Source organism: Hypanus sabinus, chromosome 26 (genome assembly GCF_030144855.1).
Source record: "Hypanus sabinus isolate sHypSab1 chromosome 26, sHypSab1.hap1, whole genome shotgun sequence".
Taxonomy (NCBI): domain Eukaryota; kingdom Metazoa; phylum Chordata; class Chondrichthyes; order Myliobatiformes; family Dasyatidae; genus Hypanus; species Hypanus sabinus.
In genome coordinates this window covers 29905064-29925361 of record NC_082731.1, presented here as the reverse complement: position 1 = coordinate 29925361, position 20298 = coordinate 29905064, and the positions used below count along the sequence as shown (strand labels likewise).

The 20298-nt window shown below is 46.2% G+C and overlaps 1 protein-coding gene and 1 long non-coding RNA gene across 2 annotated transcripts in view; one reads left to right on the top strand and one right to left on the bottom strand.

Annotated features, from left to right (window-relative positions):
* Window positions 1–8863, bottom strand: part of LOC132381717 (uncharacterized) — a 31136-nt gene extending 22273 nt beyond the window's left edge. Inside the window, exons 1-3 of the mRNA XM_059951290.1 lie at window positions 8710–8863; window positions 8039–8600; window positions 7566–7687 (exon numbers count right to left, since the gene is read on the bottom strand). Coding sequence (XP_059807273.1) covers window positions 7566–7687; window positions 8039–8600; window positions 8710–8755 — 730 coding nt within the window. The 5' untranslated portion in view covers window positions 8756–8863. The remainder of the gene's footprint in view (window positions 1–7565; window positions 7688–8038; window positions 8601–8709) is intronic.
* Window positions 8864–15250: 6387 nt separating this feature from the next.
* On the top strand, window positions 15251–17922 carry LOC132381365 (uncharacterized). Its single transcript, XR_009508020.1, has 2 exons — window positions 15251–16770; window positions 17580–17922. It is a non-coding gene; the product is annotated as an uncharacterized LOC132381365 (long non-coding RNA).
* The last annotated feature ends 2376 nt before the right edge of the window (window positions 17923–20298 follow it).

Below are 20298 nucleotides of genomic sequence, written 5' to 3'. Positions count from 1 at the left end.
GCAGTACCCCAGTGGCCATCTCACAAACTGCTCTCTGACCACAATAATACTTACTTCCTCTTGTGTTCACACCCTCTTTAATAACATACCATTGGTGATCCTGATCAGTTGCTGCACCTACATCCTCACCTTTACTGCCTTCTGCACAAGCACATCTCAGTTCCCTTGAACATTACCACTACCAAGTGAGGAAAATGAGGCTCAATTTCCTCATTTGCAGAGCCCTGGCAGTTTGGATTGGCAACACCATTTCCTGCACAATCTCCATCAGCACAGGTGCACCACAAGGCTGTGAGCTTCGCCCCTGCTCTTTTGCACATTGATTGTTTGTCTGTCCTGTTGGGAGCGGTCTTTCATTTATGCTGTCCTGTTTCTTGTATTTACTATGAATGCCCACAAGAAAATGAATCTCAGGGTTGTACGTGGTGACATATATGTGCTTTGATAGTAAATTTACACTGAACTTTGAACCCAGTCTCTCACCATTTAACAACTACGGTGCTTTTTGAAGATGTGCACCTGAACAGATGACCTGGCATTTTTCCAGATTATATTCCACATGTCAGTTTCTCAGCTCCTCATTCATCTTGTCCATATTTCCTTTGCATCCTCCCTGGGCCTATCCCAGCTCATATAATATCCTCAGCAGTCTTGCTAAAATGATGTATTATACGCTCATTCAACGTTGATGCAGCTTTGATTAGCTGTGGTCTAAATACCCTTCACTGTGATACCCCACTCATCAAAGCTTGCCATCCAGAGAAGAATCCATAAGCCAGCTCTTTGATTTCTGTCCAGTGATCAATTCCCGATCCATCTCAGTGCACATCCCCAAATCCATAGGCCCTAATCCAGCTAATATCCCATACAAGACTTTATCGAAAGCCTTCTGGAAACACAAATACAGCACCTCCACTCATTTCCCCTTCTCTACTCTACTTGTCATATCGACAAAGGGCTCCTGCAGATCAATCACCCATGGTTTTGTCTTCATCAATATAAGCTAACTCTGCTCTATTCTGTCATTCTTTTCAAGGTGTTTTAGTACAGTCTTTATTGTAGAATCTAGCCACTGATGTTAGGCTAACAGACTGGTAGTTTCTGACATATTTTTCTCACTAATTTCTGTGTAGTAGTGATGTTACATTTACTATTCTTCAATCCACGGGAAAAATTCCTGAACCTGCAGACCTTGGAAATAATACCCAGAACATTTACAAACTCTGAAGTCATCTCTTGCAGAACTCTGGGATGTCCTTGTGATGTAATAACCTTCACGCTCACCCACACCTATGTGCTAGTTTTAGACTAATCCATCAAACAGGTTTGACTGCAGTCGACAAAGGCAGTGTGGTGTAAATGTGATGTGGCTGATGGATGAGACCGGACAAGATCAAGCTTTGGAAAAAAAAACAGTAGGAATTTCAAGATGCAATCAAGGTCAAAAGAAATTGATGCAAGTCTTCAAACTCATAAGAGGTTGCTTAGGAGGATGGAGATAAAGTTATGAAACCTTGTTTTCCAATACTAGACATAAAACAGATAAAGGACAATGAGTATCAGTTCACACAATGGTCAAGATTTTTAAGAACATAATTTTGATGGAAGTTGTACACTCAGTCAGCTCAGGTGATTCATGTTGACCAAAAGACGTGCCGAGCAGAAAAATGGTCCCTTTCTCATTCCCTTCAGACTGAGCCTGAAACAACCAGTGAAATGCTGATGTCAGGCTCCCCACCGGGGACACAACTTCTGTGAAACAGGGGGACAAGCTGACCTGTGCTGTGGGTGAAGTGTCACAGGAAAGAAAGCACAGGGCACGGTGCCAACTGGACCGTGTCCACACAGACCGGGCTGAATGGTGCTGGTTCTAACCTGCTGGGACTCTCCCCACACTGCTACACTGGGCAAGGTGGGATCCCGCTGGGTTTCTGGATACTGGAGACTTGCGGTGAGGTGTATCAGGGCATCAGCATTAAAAAGCCTCAAGCAGCACCCTGCTGGGACTCTGGGTCCAGAACACCCTGACACTTGGTGCTTTGAAGTAGGTACAGAGGAGATGCCAGAGGTAATTTTTTTACACAGAGAGTGGTGATTGCATGGGATGGGCTTCCGGCAATGGTGGTGGAGGGAGATACGATAGGGTCTTTTAAGAGACTCCTGGATAGGTACATGGAACTTAGAAAAACAGAGGGCTATGGCTAACGCTAGGCAATTTCTCAAGTAAGTACATGCTTATCACAGCATTGTGGATGGAAGAGCTTGTATTGTGCTGTAGGTTTTATATGTTTCTATGCTTGGTAATTGCGGGGAGCCGATTGTCATGTGTCAATGCTGTCATGTAATTTAACAGATTTGAAATGTCTGGGAAACATTAAAGTTGATGTAAATTCCTGTGGCAACAATTAATTTAGCATATTTTGCTTAAAATAATAAATCTGAAATGCATTAAAATATAATAACCATCCAGAAATCATTCCTGAATAAATCCCTTCCCAAGGCTCAGAATCCCCAGTCAGATGAATGGGGAATGTGATCCTTTGTGAGGTCCGGCCTGTGAGGGAAATGTGGAGGTGGATTTCCCAGTGTTACCCTGGGAATTCCAGCAGGACCCGTTGTCATGTGGTAGAGTGTGGTAACAGCTCTGGAGGCATCTGTCACTCAGTAAATCCCGGGGTACAGTGGTCTGTGGAACTCTGGGACTGACTCCAGTGTAAGTGGCTGAACACTGGTGATTCCCTTTGGAATTGCCAGCCACAGCCAGCACCATTTCACCCACACTGTCCTCAGCCTCCCAGGTACACAGCAGCTCAGGAATGAGCTGGTCAGCTGAGGTCTGAGGAACCTCACTGCTCTTTATCGATGTTAACCCCTGAAAACAACAGAATTGCTGGACTAAGGACCTGGGACCATTTGGATGACCTACAACCAAATAGTGTCTGTCTATTCATCTACTGCACAATCAGGATTCAGATGAGGAGTTTCCAGTGGTGGGGAGCTTTAGGAATTTTAGGCTAAAATTGACCATTCCCTTCCAACATCACCCAGACTGGATTGTCTTATTGTAGTTCAGTTTGTGGGAACAAGATGCAGACAAGTTGGAGGTTTAGTCCCACATATGAAGTGACACACTGTAGAAGTACTTGCTGAGTTGGGAAAGGCTCTGGGATGTTCTAGAGTTGCAGAAGTCAATGAAAAACACCAGTTTTCATCAAAATAAATTCAGTAAAATAAAACTGGAAACGGCGTAGCTGCCAGAAATCAGATTGACAGAGTCTGGTGAAGGGTCACTGATATGAAACATTAACTCAGTTTCTCACCCCACAGATGTTCCCTGAGCTGCTCAGTGTTGGCAGTGCAGGAGGCACAATAATGTCAGTCAGTGAGATTTGCAGCTGAGGATCTTTTACATCCCGGGACCAGCAGGTGGTAAGTACAGTTCTGTCTGGATCTTTATAAAAACACCCATCAAACTGACAGCAGGGTGCTGGGGTGAAGAGGGGAACTGGATCTGGGTGGGTCACAGGGTGCTGGGGTGAAGAGGGGAACTGGATCTGGGTGGGTCATAGGGTGCTGGGGTGAAGAGGGGAACTGGATCTGGGTGGGTCACAGGGTGCTGGGGTGAAGGGGAGTGATTTGGGTAGGTCACAGGGTGCTGGGGTGAAGAGGGGAACTGGATCTGTGTGGGTCACAGGGTGCTGGGGTGAAGAGGGGAACTGGATCTGTGTGGGTCACAGGCTGCTGGGGTGAAGAGGGGAACTGGATCTGGGTGGGTCACAGGGTGCTGGGGTGAAGAGGGGAACTGGATCTGGGTGTGTCACAGGGTGCTGGGGTGAAGAAGGGAACTGGATCTGTGTGGGTCACAGGCTGCTGGGGTGAAGAGGGGAACTGGATCTGGGTGGGACACAGGGTGCTGGGGTGAAGAGGGGAACTGGATCTGGGTGGGTCACAGGGTGCTGAGGTGGAGGGGAGTGATCTGGGTGGGTCACGGTGCTGGGGTGAAGAGGGGAACTGGATCTGGGGGGGTCACAGGGTGCTGGGTTGAAGAGGGGAACTGGATCTGGGTGGGGCACAGCCTGCTGGGGTGAAGAGGGGAACTGGATCTGGGTGGGTCACAGGGTGCTGGGGTGAAGGGGAGTGATCTGGGTGGGTCACAGGGTGCTGGGGTGAAGAGGGGAACTGGATCTGGGTGGGTCACAGGGTGCTGGGGTGAAGGGGAGTGATCTGGGTGGGTCACAGGGTGCTGGGGTGAAGGGGAGTGATCTGGGTGGGTCACAGGGTGCTGGGGTGAAGAGGGGAACTGGATCTGTGTGGGTCACAGGGTGCTGGGGTGAAGAGGGGAACTGGATCTGGGTGGGTCACGGGGTGCTGGGGTGGAAGTGAACTGGATCTGGGTGGGTCACAGGGTGCTGGGGTGAAGTGGGGAACTGGATCTGTGGGTCACAGGGTGCTGGGGTGAAGAGGGGAACTGGATCTGGGTGGGTCACAGGGTGCTGGGGTGGAGGGGAACGATCTGGGTGGGTCAGGGTGCTGGGGTGAAGAGGGGAACTGGATCTGGGTGGGTCACAGGGTGCTGGGGTGGAGGAGAACTGGATCTGGCTGGATCAGCTCAGAAGAAATTTTCAATTAAATGACACGAGAATTTGTACAAAATGATTGATGGTGAATCAGCAGATCAAGGAAGACAGTCTGATTTTAGTCTGTGTTGCAGTAAGTGGATATAACATTGGGTGGTATGAACAACCGGTGGGCAATTTTGTTTATTCATCTTTTGGGATCTGGGCTTTGCCGGTAAAGTCTGAATGAATTACACATCTGAGCTGCCATTCAGAGGGCTTTTGGAGACAAACACATTGATAGGTCAGGAGTCATAAATAGGCTCGAGGGGTAAGGATCTCCTTCCCTGAGGGACACCAGTAAAACTGAAGAGTCATCATTACTAATGACTAGATTTAAAAACAATACCAATTATTAAGATGTTGTAAATCTGACCACAGATCTAAATCTGTTGCAGATTATGATGAACTGAGTTTAGATTTGTCAGTTTTGTTGTGGTGGTATCCGTGGACTGTTCATCCATCCCTCTGCACTACTCATCTGCTTTGATGTGCTGCCGTTTACCATCACTCCGAATCCAACCTTGTGCCTGTCCATTGGATCACTGTGTCCACGGTGTCCTGGACAATATTTCTCCTTCAATAACATCTCCAGAACAGCATGTCTGATCGTTCTCACCTTGCAGTTTGAGGAAATGAGAATGGGGAATGGTGAAGGAGGGGTGGGCATTATGAGATGTTCGAGATATCAATGTTCATACCGTATGTTGGGGGCTACCCTGATGGAATATAAGTTGTTGCTGTGCCAATTGAGCATGACTTCATCGCGGCAGTAGAGCAGTCCATGGACTGACATGTTGGAAAGTGATGGGAAGTGGAATTAAAATGGGTGGCTACTGGGAGATCACGCTTTCTCTGGTGGACGGAGCAGAGGTGCTTGGCGAAGCGGTCTCCCAATCTATGTCGGGTTTCACCGATATATTAGACGCCACATTGGGACCACCAGGTACAGTAGCTGACACCAAGGGACTCACAGGTGAAGTGACACTTCACCTGGAAGTACTGTTTAGGGCCTTGAATAGTGGTGAGGGAGCAGGTGTAGGGGCAGGTGTAATAGTTGTTCCGTTTGCAAGGATAAGTGCCAGGAGGGAGATCAGTGGGGAGGGATGAATGGACAAGGGAGCTGCATTGGAAGTGACCCCTGCAGAAAGCAGAGTGTTGAGGGTGGCGGTGTAGAGGGAAAGGTGTTCTTGGTGTTGGGATCCCATTGGAGATGCAGAAGTTACAGAGAATTTTCTGCTGGACAGGGAGGCTGGTAGAGTGATAGGTGAAGACAAGAGGAACCTTATCTCTGGTAGGGTGGAGGGAGGATGGAGTGAGAGCAAACATGTGTGAAATAGAAGAGGTGTGGTTGAGGGCAGTGTTGCTGGTGGAAGAAGGGAAGCCCCTTTCATTGAAGGAGGACATTTCCTCAGTTCTAGAATGAAAAGCCTCATCCTGAGAACAGATGCAGTGGAGACGGAGGAATTGAGAGGAGGGGATGATATTTTTATAAGAAACAGGGTAGGAAGAGTTTTAGTTCAGGTAGATGTGAGAGTCAGTGGGTTCATAAAAGACACCAGTGGATAGGTTGTCTCCAGAACTCTGTCTGTGAAATGAGAATAAGCCGTCCATTTGAACAGTAAATTTCAACTCGTGTCCCGTGAGCGTGTGATGGGACAAGTTGGGGGAAGCTTCACTCTGTGTCTAACCTCTGCTGCCTCCGCCCTGGGAAGGATGAGACAGTGCAGAAGGATCTTTCTATTTAATCCGTGGCTGCCAGGACAGGACATGGGAGCTGTAATCTGCATTTAACTCATGCTCTGTGAACCCTTGGGTGATTGTTGGAATCCCTTTGAGGAAGAATTTCCCAGATTTACAAGATAAATACTGATTCCATTGAATGACAGAGCAGAGAGTGAGGCCATTCATCCGATAGTGTCTGTGCTTCCCTTTAGCTGAGCAAACCCAATAAACCCATTGGTCTCTCTGCTCTTCCCTGTATCTCTACAAAAGGCGGATCTCCTGGTCCCTCTCTACACTCACTATTGGCCACCACCATCATTCAGGCGGTGTGTTTCAGATCACAAACATTCATCAACAAACCTTCCCTTAAATGCTCGCCTACTACACATTATTGACTTGAACGCTTCCCTCCCCACCCCACCTGCACCACTCCCCCCTCCCCCGCCCACCAATGCAAGGCTGCCCGGAATGTGTGAAGGAATTGTGATTTCAATTTCCTGCCTTACCTTTCCTGCACCACTTCCCCACTGCCTTCTCACTCCAAAATTCTTCCCCACCATACCCAGCCTCCTCGCCCATCAGGGAATAAAACTAAAACCTTTATCCCATCAATTAATCCTGGGATATCGCCGATACTTTTGCTGTATCCCGGGACGGACCTCAGGCCGGACATTCCATGATGGGACTGACACCCACCTGTACCCTGGGAATATTGAGCTATCAACCAGATCATACATGTGTAACCATTCCCTCAGATTCTGTCTCAATCCCATTACCTTCAACATGAAAGCAGCCAACAGTAAAACCCGATCCCAATAACTTGACACTGAACAGATCCATTGTTGTCACTGACAGGGAACGAGTTCAACTGCACTGAAACGCTCAGCCCCTGAACGTGGCTTCAGTTGGTGCTGAGGATCAGAAGCCAGACTTGAACCAAACACTGAGTTCACTCAGCACAACCAGCCGGTGTCAAGGCACAGTCTGGTGACAAGATCCGACCCCATTCCCCTGAGCCTGTTCCCGGTCTGTGGACAGTTCACTGGTGGGGTGGGGTATGTACCCTTGTACTGTTACTGGGCTCTAGAGAAACCCGCCGGTTCGGGGAGATTCATGTACTCGCTCTAAATATCTCACAGATATCAGGTGAATCACAAAGTTCGCCAAAACCGTAAATAAATAAAGTACTATTGCGTGAAGATACAATTGAGAAGTTGGTCTTACCTGAAGTCACTGTCAGCGAGGTTCCTCCGCCACAGTAGCCAAGATAGTCACAGTGCCCCGTCTCCCCATTCACCCAGTGCAGTAACTTCACTTGCCCGTCACATCCAATAATCTCAGCAAAATGTCAACATGATCCCTGTCCGGACCGGGAGCAGCCGCTTCCTGGATTTCCATCCCAAACTCCCTCCTTGTCTCTTCATGGCTTGTGATTAAAAGAGGCATTTCCACAGTTTTCCTGTCTGTGGACACCGGCTATCGCCATCACCCAGAATCAGAGTCGAATCCTTTTTGGGCTTTTAATTGTCCACAAGTGGACATTTACACCCAGCAGTCCGAATCGGGCTTCAGGGATTTGACTCTGGGAAACAGCAATGCGGAATCCGTGGAGACAGACTGCGCTGCAGACGCTCCTTTGTCGGGACCAGTTTCTGTTCAGCTCCCCGTCACCATGCTCCGTAGTCACAGTGCTTCACCACAGGTCACAAACCGCCTTCATCACATCCAGCCCGAAATCCAGTGGATCCCAGAGCCGGCCGGCCCCTCGGCCCATCCATCCAGCATCTCTTCTCGGGAATCCCCGCTGACAACCCGCCTTCCATTGCGTGGACGAGCGGATGTGGCCCAGAACGACCGGGATACGGCTGTGGCGATCACTGCTGCCCTTTCCCTCGGCGCCCGAAGGGCAGGCGCTCTCGCTGGGTTTTTGTCCCGGTCCAGTCCCGGTCTCTCTCACTGTGTCTCTCGCACAGTAATAGGTGGCCGTGTCGTCCAGTCTCAGGCTGGTCATTTGCAGATAGACGGTGCTGTGGCCCTTGGAAATGGTGAACCGGCTCTGGACTCCAGGCACGTAATACTTGTTACCACCACTCGATATATACGCCAGCCACTCCAGCCCTTTCCCGGGGACCTGTTTCACCCAGTGCATGCTATAGTAGCTGAGGCTGAACCCACTGACCGCACAGGTCAGTGTGTGAGACTGTCCGGGCTTTACCACCGCTGACTCGGGCTGTGTCAGCACGATGTCGGACCGCACGCCTGTCAATAAAAAAGAGCAGAAATTAATAAAATGTTCCACGGGCAGAGGTTCACAAAGCCTCCGAGAAACAGCCGGTCGCGGGTGGGCGACAAGCCGCGGGACACCCACCTGCCAGACAAGACAGGAGGAGACAGAGATACGGAACGACCCCCATCGCCCTGAACACTGAGCCGGACTTGGACACTGTTGAGATCGGCGGCTTCAGCTCAGGCCGGCTTTGTCCGGAGCCGCAGCTGATTAAATAGGGACGTGGGCTGTGAGTGAGAGAGGGAGCCGCGGTTTGAACAGGCTCTCACACACTGAAACCAGAGGCGCAGCTTCCTGTCCCTGCCCACAGCAGCGATTTCAATTCCCCAAAAGGTGTTTGTCTCTTCAACAGGCGGCAGGTCAGCAGCAGTGACCAGATCCGGATTAAAGATCTGTCACACTCTGCTCGATTGATTAATTTCAACGATGAACAGTTTGTGTAAACTGAAACACACAGAATCCCAGCGAGAGAGAATCAGAGACACCAGTCAGTGGACAGATACCCCCCTGAGACACAGGCTGAGAGACACCAGTCAGTGGACAGATATCCCCCTGAGAGACACAGACTGTGAGACACCAGTCAGTGGACAGATATCCCCCTGAGAGACACAGACTGTGAGACACCAGTCAGTGGACAGATACCCCCCTGAGAGACAGGGACTGAGAGACACCAATCAGTGGACAGATATCCCCCTGAGAGACAGGGACTGAGAGACACCAGTCAGTGGACAGATATCCCCCTGAGAGACAGGGACTGAGAGACACCAGTCAGTGGACAGATATCCCCCTGAGAGACAGGGACTGAGAGACACCAGTCAGTGGACAGATATCCCCGAGAGACAGGGACTGAGAGACACCAGTCAGTGGACAGATATCCCTCTAAGAGACAGGGACTGAGAGACACCAGTCAGTGGACAGATATCCCTCTGAGAGATAGGGACTGAGAGACCAGTCAGTGGACAGATATCCCCCTGAGAGACAGGGAATGAGAGAGACCAGTCAGTGGACAGATATCCCCCTGAGAGACACCAGTCAGTGGACAGATATCCCCCTGAGAGACAGGGACTGAGAGACACTTGTCAATGGACAGATATCACCCAGAGATACCAGTTGGTGGACAGATACCCCTGAGAGACACGAGTCAGTGGGCAGATGTTCTCCGTAGAGACACAGCATTGAAGTATAAGGAGATCAGACATTCTGAGGTGCTGGTTGAGGGATCAACATTGGGACAGATGGTGGAGAACTTTCCAAAACTTTTATGTCCACCTGACACAACAACCCCACAACCCCACCATGACAGCAATCAAAATGGTGAATCATTATATTTCCCATCCAAGAGGACCACAACCTTGCTGTAGGGTTTGGAGGCTTGAGTGCCTCAGTGACCCAGAGATCTGTGTTGGTTTGTGTTTTATGTTGCCTTGTGCTTTAGCTCAAGGTAGGGACACCCATGCCAAACAGGTCAAAGGGTAGAGGTCAGACAAAGAGTGGTCCACCATTCCACCATGTTCAGAGTTTCAGGGTTAGTGAACCTGACCAGGCAAAAAGAAAAACTGTTATTGTTATGAGACGTTCCCAACCATGCCAGCTTCCAGGATTTAGGCTCTCTAACTCTCCGGAGTACGGATAGCTGGTTGCAGCCCCTTTAAGATTCAGGATGATCCTGCTAAATGGGGATGGGCCCGAAGAATTGAGTGTTTAAAGAACATCTGAACTGATGTTGGGTGATGATTTGTAACCTTACTTATGATATCGTCTGGTGTTTATTTTGTGCTCAGTAGAAGAGAAGAAGAATGCCCTTAACACCCGGCGGAGTCATCGGGGCGCCGTCATGACAAGCTTTTTGCACCGATCTTTCTGCTGGTTGCTCATTATGCTGTGTTTCTGTACTCTCTTCACAGTTACAGACACAGCAATGAAGAATCCTTCTACATCTGAGTGTGATGATATTCCCTGGTCACCACCTGGGACTTGCATGTCTGACAGTAGTGAAAACTGACAGGAAGCTACTGGCATAGTGAAGGGAGCCATGAACTTCACCAAGACAAAGAGAAAAAATGTTTTTTTGGAATTGTCGAACCATGTACAGCACTGGCAAGCTCACACAGATAACCACAGTAATGTGTCATTACAGCCAACACACAATGGGGTTAGTGAAAGTAGATGCACACGGTCTGGCAGACTAAAGGCAGCAACTGGTGAAAGAGTTTTATATTCAGGAAGGGAAGATGTCAGCGTCTTGATGGTGCAGCTGTCATTTTGAAGAAAGTCGTTGAGAAGTGCCCGCTGGAGTGAAAACCAATCAACAGTCGGCTGGTGAGAGTCAGGCTGAGAGTGAAGCGAGTGAACATGACTGTGATCCAGTGCTATGCTCCAAGTAACAGTAGTGACATTGAAGAAAAGGACATCTACAGACAGCAGAGGTAGAGTTAACACCATGCCATGACATAATCATCATCATGGGAGATCTAAATGGCAAAGTGGGAAATAACAACTCGGACTTCACTCAGGTCATGTGCATGCAAGGGTGTGGACCAATGAATAACAACGGTGAAAGACGGGTGGAATTCTGTGCCATGAACAGTCTGGTCACAGGAGGGACCCTGTTTCCACACCATGGAATCCACACACTGACATGTTGCTCACCCAGTAGAAGTGACAAGATCCAGATTAACCATTTGATGATCAATGGTACATGGAGACAACCCTTGCCGGGTGTAAAGGTGAAGAGAGGAGCAGATACAGGAAGTAATCACCACCTTGCTGTAGCAGTGATGAAACTCAAGTTGAGAAGCACTGGGACCACAGCACATGTACAAAGACGTTTTGATGTTGAGAAGCTCAAGGACACCAGTGTGAGATCTGCTGTCACCATTAAACTTAAGAACAGATTTCAGGCTTTGGCGAGGATGTGTCAGTGAACAAGATCAACACTATGTGGAAACAGATTGTGTCAGTGTTCATGGAGAGCAGCAGGGCTTGTCTACATTACAGAGCTGGAAAGAAAAACAAAGAATGGATACAGCAGGAAACATGGACAGCCTTAGAGGAAAGATGGAAAATTAGGAAGAAAATGTTCAATGCAGAGTCAACACGAATTAAGGTGAAACTTCCACTGGCATTCACTGAAGCTAGCAAAAAAGTGAAGAGCGAAGGATGGATAAGAGGGTCTACATGGAAGACCTTGCAGTGGTGGCCACAGCAGTGCCAGTTAACGTGATCAGGAAAACATAGACAAGATTTCCTTTTTTTAAATTTTTATATTGCCATACCTTTTTTTTGGTCTCATCTTTATGATATTTGTATCATGCATGATTGGGGAAGACTTAACTGTATTATACTTATTGCTTGTTTATCCCATTGTAATGCTCATTGTAATTTCTTAATCCCAAAAAGATTGGAAAAGAAAGAAAGAAGGTTTCAAAATTAGTATGCAGAAAGTTCCAAGTCAGATCCAGTAGCCCCATCAGAGGTAAGAACGGTCTGCTTTTGACAAGAGCACAAAGCACAATGGACAGGGTGTTTCAGAGATTTACTGAATAGTCACAGAGGACCTCAACATCAACACAGATCCAGCCAAGAAAGAAGAGATTGTTACTGTGATTAATACATTAAGAAACAGTAAAGCTCCAGAACTGCATCCTGCATCCACTGTTTACTATAATCTTGGAACGAGGACAAGTGCCCAAGGACAAAGGGAGTTAGGATCCCCAAGAAACGAGTACCAAGTGATTGCAAGAACTGGTGTGGCATCACACTTCTGTCTCACCAAAGTCATTGTCCAAAGGATTACAGATGCTGTAGATGTTTGCTTGAAGGAACAAGTTGGAATAGAGACTCTGTCAACCGGATCTTCATGCTGCATAACATCATAGAGCAGTGCACAGAGTGGCAGAGACAACTGTACATAAATTTCATGGACTTTGAAAAGGCTTTTGATAGCATCCATGGGGAGAGCCATATTGAATAGATTAAAATCATGCAAAAAACAAATAATATATTTTAAAAAGTGAAAGAGTGTCCAAGGGTTCATTGTCCATTTAGGAATCAGATGGCAGAGGGGAAGAAACTGTTTCTGAATTGCTGGGTGTGTGCCTTCAGGCTTCTCTACCTCTTACCTGATGGTAACAGTGAAAAAAGGGCATGCTCTGGGTGCTGGAGGTCCTTAATAATGGATGCTGCCTTTCTGAGGCACTGCTCCTTGAAGTGGCCCTGGGTACTTTGTAGGCTCGTACCCAAGATGAAGCCAACTAAATTTGCAACCCTCTGCAGCTTCTTTCAGTAGCCCTCCCCCTCCCCCCCATACCAGACAGTGATGCAACCTGTCAGAATACTCTCCACTGTACATCTATAGTAATATAAGAAATATATTTTCAGTAATACAAGAATTGTTTAATGGTATTAAACCATTAATACCAGTAAACTTCTGCAAACCAGAAGACTGAGTACAGGATTAATTGTCAGTTACTTAAGAGTGTGGATGAACAAAGGGGCCTTGGGGTTCAAATCCATACATCCCTCAAGGTCGCTGCACAGGTTGATAGGGTAGTTAAGGCCTATGGGATGCTAGGCTTCATTAACGGGGGGATTGAGTTCAAGAGTAGAGAGGTCATGTTGCAACTCCACAAATCTCTGGTGAGACCGCACTTAGAGTATTGTGTTCAATTCTGGTCACCTCATTATAGGAAGGATGTGGAAGCTATGGAGAGGGTGCAGAGGAGATTTACCAGGATGTTGCCTGGTTTGGAGAACAAGTCACATGAAGCAAGGTTAGCAGAACTGGGACTTTTCTCTTTGGAGTGTAGAAGAATGAGAGGGGACTTGATAGTGGTCTACAAGATTATGAGAGGCATAGATAGGGTGGATAGTCAGTACCTGTTTCCCAGGGCACCAAGAACAAACACCAGAGGGCATATGTACAAAATTAAGGGAGGGAAGTTTAGGGGAGATATCAGGGGAGATTTTTTACACAGAGGGTTGTGAGTGCCTGGAATGATTTGCCAGGGATGGTGGTGGAGGCTAAAACATAAGGGGGTATGTAAGAAACTCTTGGACAGACACATGGATGAAAGAAAAATGGAGGGTTATGGGGTAGTGTGGGTTTGGTACTTTTTTTAAGGATTATATGGGTGGGCACCACATGGAGGGCTAAAGGGCCTGTACTGTGCTATAGTGTTCTAGGGTTCTATGGTATTGGTCCCTGAATCAAAAAAGTATTTCTATGCCTTGAGCAGCGAACTTTTTCTTTTTAGTAAGCCTATTTCCTCTTGAAGATTCCCTTTTCAGATTAAGTCAAGCCACATCTCCAACAGGAAGCTGAGAAGGAAATTTCCCCGATATCACTGCCCAGTTTCACCCACCTGTCAAGAATGAAAATATGAAATGTGTTTCTGGTAAATCAACAGCTGCACACAGAGATTCTGTTCAGATTTATCCCGTGCACTGTGTGTCAGAAGGAGGTTGTTCAGCCCTCCAGTCTATTCCCTCTTCAGCTGATATGTGTCCGAGCTCCATTTACCAACCTTGGCTCCACATATTTGAATAATTGAACTCAAACAAAATTCTATTAATTTTGAAGTTTCAACTGACACTTCCCACCCCTCCCCCCAAGTCTTGACCACTTTACAGGGAGACTTCCCGATTTCCACTGACCTGTATATCCTGACAGATAACAGATTCTTTGTGTTATTCTTCTGTGCCATTCTGGAATGTTTTTAAACTCCTTAATTACACTGGCCTTCAATTTTCCACATTTCAGGGAACAAGAGACCAGACCTAATATTTTTTCCCAGTTCCAGTAGCACTTCACTGTGCCTCATCCACACAACCCCTCTCCAAGGAAGACACACCCTTCCTGAGGGGTGATGCCAAGAATCACAGCCAGTGCTCCAGATGTGGTCTAATTCGATCTCTACTCCATGGCAGTGTAATATCCACCCCTCTGTATCCCTGTTTTCCCCATTAACTGCAGCACATTGAGACCCTAAACTTAAATTCATCATCAGGATTAATTAGAACCCAAACCTGCCAGTGGTCTCTCATCCAAAGTAAACCTTCCACATTCCCTCTTTCCACTGGGATTGTTTATTCCCTTATGGAATCTGCGTCAGTCAGCTGACACAGCAGAAACAAGACCTCTCTTGAAACAGGAGCTCACCAGACAACAACCTCTGTGACTGTGGGCAGTTTACCCCCTTATGTTTCTCACCACACCTGAGTATTCTCATGTGTACCTGCCTTGACCTACCACTGGCTTGTATTCATTACAGGCTGTTTAAAACTTTCTGGAATTACAGCTGTAAATTAATAATCTCACAGCTGGCTAATCCGTTCCAGCTCCCACTGCCTCGTTGTCCCATTCTGAATTGAGATATGGGACATGCTCCACTCTACTCTCTCTACACCCATGACTCTGTGGCTGGGCACAGCTCAAATGCCATCTTCACATTTGTCTGTTGTTGGCAGAATCTCAGATGGTGATGAGGAGGTGTACAGAAGTGAGATAGACTGGCTGGTTGAGTGGTGTCAGAATAATGACCTTCATTCAATGTCAGAATAATGAATTGATTGTGGCCTTCGGGAGGGGAACATGGGGGGGGGGGGAGACACACACCAGGTATCATTAAGGGATCAGCAGTGGAAGGGGTGAGCAGTTTCAAATACCTGGCTGTCAACATCGCTGAAGATCTATCCTGGGTCCAACTCATTGATGAAATAACAAGGAAAGAACATTAGAGATTAAATTTCATCGGGAGTTTGAGATGATTTGGTGTTTCACCAAATACTCTAGCAAATTTCTACAGATGTACCATGGAGAGCATTCGATGTGGTTGCATCACCGTCTGGTACAGACAGGCCACTGCACAGGATCAGAAAAAGCTGCAGAGTTGCAAACTCAGCCAGCTCCATCACGGGCACCATCTTCCCCAGCATTGAGGACATCTTCAAAAGGCAATGTCTCAAAAAGCCACATCACACAGGACATGTTCTCTTCTTATTACTACCTTCAGAGAGGCGGTACAGGAGCCTGGAGACACACACTCAACATTTCAGGAACAGCTTCTTCCCCTCTGCCATCAGATTTCCGAACAATGAAGCAACTTATGAACACTAGCTCCTACTTTTGCTCTGGATTTGCATGAGTTATATAAACATGCATCTTATTGTAATTTATGATGTTTATGTGTTACACTGTACTGCTGCCACAACACAACAAATGTCAGTGATATTAAACCTGCTTCTGATACTGATGGGAGTGAAGGCAGAAACTAGTTGAGTCTGACGATCTGATATACCTGACTGTAGGTGACTGGACCAGGCCCAACTGCTGTCACTGGGAAACAACAGTTCCTGAGAAAGAGTTTGGGATTGGGTGATGAACAGAAAAGTGAAGGGAAAGTAAAGAGAGAGGAACATAGAGAGAGAGTGAAGACAGAAGAGGATAATAACATGGTGGGAGAGAATGATATAGAGAGGGAGTGATGAGAGGGGTGACAAAGAGGAAATGAGGGGGAAATGATGTGGATATGCAGAGTGTGGGGGGAACAGGAGAGTGCAAGTCCGAGGAAGAGATAAAGAGAGTGGGAGAGGAACATGGTGAAGGAAAGGAAGCCGAATAGATTTTGTTTCTCTCCCGTGACTCTGGTACTACACAGATTTAAATGAAACGTACAGCGCAGGAGCAGATTCAGACCAATTATTTCATGCCATTGTTTATTTTCTGCATGAACCTCCAGTCACTCCATCTTTGTCCAACTGGGTTAACTTTTCCTTCTGTTCCCTTTCCCCACATTTACTTCTGTGGGACAGATCCACATTCTCCCCACTCTCTGGATAAATAATCCAAACTGGATGATTAGTGAATATTTACAATAGTTTTAATCCCCCTGAAGACTGAACCACTGTTCTCCTCCACCCTATCAGGTAATTTTATTATCTGTGAGGTGGAAATATGCTTTACCCTTCAACCTTCTCATGACCCTCATGACAGGGTGAATTTGAGCATCTAAACCATTCATGTATTACTAATGAGGTTAAAAATGTGTCCCTGTTTCCACAGGAAAGAGCCCGAAAGTTGAATCCAGTACATTCCAGCATCAAGGAGACTGTGTTCCTGCTGGGAGAATTTCATGGGACTGGGTAAGAGGAAAGTACAGATTGCTTTTTGTCCAAGTTAAAGCATAGGTTTTCATGCCTGCAGTAACCTGGGTGAAACTTCATGAAACCCCAATTCTGGTTGCTCCACTGTAAGAAGGATGTGGAGGCTTTGGAGAGGGTGTAAAAGACATTCACAAGCATGTTGCCTGGATTACAGAATATTAGCTGTAAGGAGAGGTTGAACAATCTTTGACTGTTTACTCTGGAGCGTAGGCTGAGAGGCAACCTGATAGAGGCTTATGAAAGCATCAGAGTCATCGATATGGTCGACAGTCGAAGTCATTTTCCAGGGTAAAATGTCATATCCAAAAGGACAGAGACTTAATGTGAGGGGTATAACATTCAAAGGAGATTTGTGGTAGGTGCCTGTAATGCACTGGAAGGAGTGGTGGTGAATCAGCATGATAGTACAGTTGAGATACATTTGAAAAAGCACATGACCATTCAGGATATGGAGCGATATGGATTCTGTGCAGGTAGTTCAGTTTAGATTAATTTGGTGTTCTGGTTGTCACAGTCATCATGGGCTGAAGGGCCTGTTCCTGTGCTGTACTGTTCTGTGTTGTAGGTTTACTTGAAGCTCAGTAACTATTTGTTATTAATAGCTGACAGATGTCTGAAACTCTGCGATAATATTAACACTCAGTCCTTACACTTCCTCTCCGGTTTCACAGGCAGGTTTAATTTGAGCAGGGGGCCCTCCCAGTGGAGCTGTGTTACTAAAGAGAATAAACACACTGCTTTACATATGGAAATACAATTCTAACATTGTGCTTTGCACCAACCAACAGGTTCACGTTTACCATACAGAATGAAATGAAATGAATCAAAATCAAAGGTCAAAAGACACAGAGACAGCAAGACCCTCTCCTCATTACAGAGCATTTGCCACGTGTCAGAAATGGGCTCACTGTAATGATGATTGAGTGTTACTGATTGATTTATTGATTATGTTATGGGAATGAGCAGTTCAAATGTACGTACACCTGCACTTTATGTTCTGAAGCAGTTGGGAGACTGCCACCAACTACTTAAAGTGTGTTTGCTCAGACTGAGCACTAAGGTCCATCTTGGTGATCAGATAATTGTGAATTGTCATCAATAAAGTGAAAAAGAAGGAGAAACTAAAAGATGCCACAGACTGCCTTGTCAACATTACACCGATGGGTGGGCAGAATCCCGGTGTGACATGCTGATGTTTGTTGATGAGAACAATTGCTGCCCAGTGAATAAAGCTTAGACTGAAACAGCAACACAGACCATATTCACTTTGGATCACTGTGGGAATTGGGGGTTATCATTGGCCTGGAAGCTCTCAGGCCCTGAAGATCAAGGATAACAAACTTGCAGATTCAGAGAGAATCAATAATCTGTCATTGAAAGGTTGTGAGCTGATGAGTTCTGCAAGTATAGATATCTACCAAATCTTTTTCCCTGGCATCTGGATAGTAAACTGTGTAGATTTGTTCCTGTAATAGCCCTGGGCCAGTACCTTGCTGTTGATTTTTGTGTTCCCCTTGAATAAAATAACATCACCTGAACTGGATTTGAGTCTCTTTAAACTTTGAATCAATTCTGGTAAGGACAGATTGATAGATCTCACAAACTGCAAATAATGGTCCCGAAGGTACTGGGATGGTACTACTTTATTATTTTCATTGTAGTTTAACTTTCTTGTGTTTGTTTGTTTTTAAATAATTACTTATATACATGTAATTGCTCAGTGAGTTGCCATTGCCTGTGTATCTCCTGGAAACTCCCACTTTCAGTGGCGGGTATCACATTGCTCGAATAGGGACTATTTTATTGTTTAATTTAAGCAATGGAATTTGAATAGAATGTCTGCTGCCAGTTTTCAGCGGTCATAAGCAAAGGGTTTTAATGCCCCTTCTTGACTGCTGAAGAACTTTGAGTTCAGGCCCAACACAAGTTTAAATTTTAATTAATGAATCCATCAGACAGGCTGGGAAACCCAGAATTTGGTAGTGCAGTGGGTTAGCAGAGTGCTTTACGGTGCAGGCAGCCTGGGGTTCAATTCCTGCCACAGCCTGTAAGGAAATTGTAATGTCTCCCCGAGAATGTGTGGGTTTCCACCGGGTACTCTGGTTTCCTCTCACAGTCCAAAGTCTAAAGTACCTCAGTTTGGTACTTTAACTGGTCACTGTAAATTGTCCTGTGATGAGACGAGGATTAAATCGGGATTCCTGGGCAGTGTGGCTCGAAGGGCCAGAAGGGCCTATTCCATGCTGTGTGCCAATAAATAAATGAATTAAATAATTTACATGGACTTTACTGATTTTTCCCATGAGTTCATTCTAAAATTATTCCTGAGTTTCCTCTCACCCTCCTCCATATGGGAGTCCAGTCCTACTGTCAATTACTCTGTCTGAGGAGCTTCCTCAACAAAGTCCACAGATTCATTCTAGTGAATTTAAACCTGCAGTCTGTGTCTTTCTCTTCCTCTTTAATTTAAATCCATCTTATGGATGTCATTTCCATTCCCTTCACTCTTCCATCACTCTGTGTCAGACGTCTCAGTGAGTCAGTAAATTGTGGTGCAAACCATTTCAGCACATCATCCCGTTGGACTGAGGCATTGCTTCCAGATTCCTCCTCTGACCAGACACTTCCTCACCTGCCATCCCCTCTCCTTCTATGTCCTGACATCTGATTTATGTTCCTGTGAAACACCTTCTGATGATTTCCTATATTAAAGTCACACTGTAAATGCAAGTGGTTGCTTTTGGGTAAAATGGTCTGATTATTTTGCATTGCAGACCAACCATGTCCACAAATGAACCACAAAAGTTTTTGATGATGAATGGGGGCTGAGTCCCAAGGAAGTCACATTTTCTATTAGAATGTGCAAGAGCGTCGAAAATAAAATCAGAAAACAGCGAGGTAGACAGTGTCTGGGAAAGAACATTAATCACTGGTGATTCAGGTCTGCATTCCCCTTCAGATTGTAATGGGGTCAGACTTATCTCTTTTGATGGTTCGTCCGGGGAACACTTACAAGGGCTTCCGTACTCAGTCTGTACTGTTTCCTGTAAGATAGAGAGATACAGCACAGAAACAGGCCCAACATCTCATGGAGTCTGTACTAACCATTAATCACTGAGTCTGGCTTAACCATTAACCATTGAGTTTGTACAAACCATTAACCACTGAGTATACTAACCATTAACTACTGACTCTGCACTAACCATTATCCAGAGTCTGTACTATCTACTAACCACACTGAGTTTGCACTAATCATTAAAAACACTGATTCTGGACTAACCATTAACCACTGAGTCTGTACTAGACATTAACCACTGAGTCAGCACTAACCATTAACCGCTGTCTGCACTAACCATTAACCACTGAGCCTGTACTAACCATTAACCACTGAGCCTGTACTAAACATTAACCACTGAATCTGTACTAACCATTAACGACTGAGCCTGTACTAACCATTAACCACTGAGCCTGTACTAAACAATAACCACTAAGTCTGTACTAACCATT